The following is a 3842-nucleotide window of genomic DNA, read 5'->3' as shown; positions in this document are numbered from 1 at the left end:
ATGTTTGGTTTTCCGAAAGCTGCCCCCCCCCCCCCCGGGATTGTTACTGATTATCATCCTGCTCGGACATGATGGAGTTTCTGGAAAACTGAAGGTCTACAGGGAGCTTCCCCACAGTCTCAGTTCCTCCTACAACCCTGAGCATTATAGAATTTCACGTGGGAGACTCTGCTTTCCAATTCAAGGCTCTGCTCCAGTGAGGTTCAGCTCCTTCTGGAATAGAGGGTTTCTTTTGAGTTGCTCTCCTAAGAAAAAAGGTAGGTCCACAGATGCTTTCTAAGTCCGGCCCGGTGCTGGGCACCATGTGGGGAGCATGGGGACAGAGACGTTTGAGACCTGCTCCTCCCGCCTCCAAGGAACTGTCGGTCGGTGGGCAGACACGCAGGTAAACCACTACTTACTACCCAAGGCCTCCTTCAGGGCAAATGTCCTACTTTACGATGGTGCAGAACTCATGAGACTGAATCCTCAAATATGCAAGACCAAGCTGGTGGAGACCCTTTAAGGCAGAACTTCTCATATCTAGTCTATTCTTTATTATATAAATACTTTGTTACATAGGTGCCCCTTACTAGTCTTGAAGTGAAATATAGTTAATATAACTTACCCGCAAAAATTTTAAAAATCCATGATCTAACTATAATATGGAAGTAAAATAAGAGTAAGTTATTAGAAAATAATGTGTCTTTTCCTATGTGTGCCCTAGCATTGGTACACTGGAAGACGCAGGGTGCTGTCAGATGTGGGTGCACGGGAAGAGCTCCTTGGACTGGGTGTGCTGGGCCACCCTGTTCCATGACCCATATTGTGAACAATGATATGGCTTTGGGGCATGGGGAGTCATGCTTGGTAAAGTTCCAGACAAAATACAAACCTTCCCCTGATTTACAACTAGTTGTCTTCATGGAAAATTAAGTGGTTAGTAAAACTTTGGAGAAATGGTGTTTGTTATGAAATACAACAGCCATGGACTCAGAGGGTCTAGGTGCAGATAATTAAAAAAAAAATTTGTTTTTTAATTGTTAGCAGGCATGTGTGCTTGCCAGAGAGAAACAGAGGGCACTGCCTATGAGGTATGGTCACTCTGCAATCCCTCCTCCTCCATTTCTCCTCCTGTTGAGATTTTGGGCACACACATTGATGCCTGTGGTGGTTTTCAAGCATCTGAAGCCAGGATTTGATTCATTGTCAGCCATGTGAGATCTGGCTCTCAAACCACCAGACTTTGGGGCTGGGCCTAGGCTTGGGTAATTTTTTTTTTCTTGAGAGGTTTTCGCTATAGGGCATGTGCGCTCGCCAGCCAGCCAGAGAGAGAGACATAGAGACAGAAAGCGAGAAATCACCCCCCGGGGGGATGGTCATGCCGCAATCCCTTCTCCTCCATTCTCCTCTCGGGATCTTGGGCTTGCACGCACACCCTCCTGGCGTGAGTTTTAAGCCACTGGGTCCAGGACGCAAACCACGGTCGACTACATGAGAGTCCAGTGACATAGCCATTACGCTAACTGCTGGTTCCCAAGCTTGGGTAATTTTTGAATGGGTTTTCCATTTGCGTGAACTTGAGGTAGGACTTGAGGTGAGACATTAGAGTCATGTGAGTCCCAGTTGCTTCTTCATTGTGGTTGGTCCTGTGTGTTCCAGCATGTCTCTGTCTCTGGATCTCAATCACTAACTGCCAGTAGTACTTCCCCAAACATTTGAACACTAGAAGTGCCCCAGCAAGTTTCCAGAGAGTCCTTTTGGGCAATACCTGCTCTGTTGACAGAGGGGTACAGATGGGCTGGGCTGGGCTGGGCTGGGCTGGGCTGGGTTTGGTTTCTTGGCTCAAACTACACCAGATCCAAGACTTGGTCTTCTGTGCAGTCTGCAGCTGAAGGCTCATTAGCCCCAGGAAGCAGTCCCTGGGTGAGTGTGTGCACTGTGAGCTTGCCAGGCCACAGGGGCTTTAGAAGGACCATGAAAGTCATCATGCTGACAGGCCATTTGATGTGGAGATGAAGATGATTAGATCTCACATAGGCTATGGCACCTTTCAAGTCCTGGGCCTGGTGGCTTGAGAAAGTTCTACAGGAAGACCTGTGGGGATGGGTTAACAGAGATGACTGTGAAGCCCTTTCCGGAACTTTGCACAGGCAGGAAACACAACCTTTGCAGCCACGTCCCAAGGTGAGGGGCTTGTAGAGCCAATTTTTCCTAGGACCTAAATATTGGAGGGCTGGTTGTATGAGGCTCTAGACTTGGGAAACAGTGGGAGAACTTCAGCTGGCTTTCTTCATGTAGATCAGCACAAGAGGGTGGAGGGCCCAGAACACGTTACCCCCAAATATGCCTCTTCGAGCTGAAGGAAGGCAATTAGGAAGCAGCTGATGCATTCACATTTTTACAATACATTATTTATTTATTTATTTATTTATTTTTTAATTTTAGGCACAAACGATCAAAGGTGGCTATGAAGCCTAATCTCTGAGAACATTATACATCAGCTTCAGATAGTTGGGGATCTGATTTCATTAGTTTCTAGGTTAGAACCGCAATGTGTGGAAAATCTTTATTTATTTCTTGATCAGATGGAGACAGGAGAAATCAAAAAGAATTTGATTCCCTTTCATTGCTTAACCAGTTAGTAGTTAGAGAATCTTCGAGAAGGTTTGCCTTAGTTATTTCTTCAACTTACCAGGTTTCTCAAGAAACTCATTATCTTCACTGTCTTGAGATGACTCTGCTGACCCACCTAGGTCCATGGATTGACTGAAAACCATTATTTCAAGAGCTCTTGGGGTTGGCCGACACCGACAAGATTGAGAACAACTCAGAGATTTTGTCCATTAATGCTTCTCTGGATATTCTTGTCTGATTCATTTCAAAGAGCAGATAAAAGTCAACCTCTTAGATAAACAAGAGCCTGATTTCTCAACTCGGTTTCCAAGGTGTTTCTCTAAAAACAGTAGCCAATTGAAAGACTAGGCTACAGGGCTGACTCCTTTACTCATTTTTTATATAGCTATATTTCTTATTAGCATTAGTGTAGACTCATGGAATCTTGATTTCTTTTAATATATTTCAGTTAATAATTGCTCTTTATATGTATGTATGTGCATATATATATATGTATATATATATATTTATATGTAGACATAGAAATAGATGTTCACATGGCCTCAGGTATAAATATATACTAGAAATGTACTAGAAAACATGTTTATACCTCCAACTTATACCCAGTCCCTCCTGATTCTTCCATTTCCCTATGTCATATTTACATCTCTTTCCTTTGCTCCATCCTACAATGCAGCCTTGGCTTTATGCTTGACTTTAGTGGGAACACTGCTAGTGTTCATGTATTAGGATGCTGGCTTTAGGAACCAGAAGGGAGTGTGTGTGTGTGCGTTAGAAAAATATAAACATGATGGGGACAGCAGGTAGTGTAGTGGTTAAGGTGTGGCTGACCGAGGTTCAAATCCTAGACATGGCAGTTTGCTTTCTCACTTTCCCTCTCTCTCTCTCTCGCTCTCTCTCGCTCTGTCCCTCTCTGGTCAAATTAAAATCAATAAATAAAGTTAAATAAAATAATTCTTTAAAATTTTTTTAAAGCCCGCTCCCGCGCTCCTGCCCCTGTGCAGCCGCCCGCCGAACGGGCTGCCGCCCCTGCGCAGCCGCGTGCGAACTGCCAGCCTCCCCTCCGGGCCGGGGGCTCCCGCCTCTGCGCAGCCTCTTGGCCCACTCCGGCCCGGCCTCCCTGGCCTCTCTGTGCTGGATGTCCCGGAGGCTGAAAACAAGGTTGAAGAACTTGCAACTTGAGAAGATGATAGCTACCAGCCCTGCATTACCTCAGGGGAAAACAA

General features: G+C 45.4%; 1 protein-coding gene across 1 annotated transcript in view; it reads right to left on the bottom strand.

Annotated features, from left to right (window-relative positions):
• SERPINA10 (serpin family A member 10) overlaps positions 1-1882 on the bottom strand; it is a 12680-nt gene extending 10798 nt beyond the window's left edge. Inside the window, 2 exon segments of the mRNA XM_006165418.1 lie at positions 608-637; positions 1751-1882. Of these exon segments, the coding sequence (XP_006165480.1) occupies positions 608-637; positions 1751-1882 (162 nt within the window).
• Positions 1883-3842: the final 1960 nt, after the last annotated feature.

This window comes from Tupaia chinensis, unplaced genomic scaffold (assembly GCF_000334495.1).
Source record: "Tupaia chinensis unplaced genomic scaffold, TupChi_1.0 Scaffold143913_1, whole genome shotgun sequence".
Taxonomy (NCBI): Eukaryota; Metazoa; Chordata; class Mammalia; order Scandentia; family Tupaiidae; genus Tupaia; species Tupaia belangeri.
This window is presented reverse-complemented; position numbering and strand designations above follow the sequence as displayed.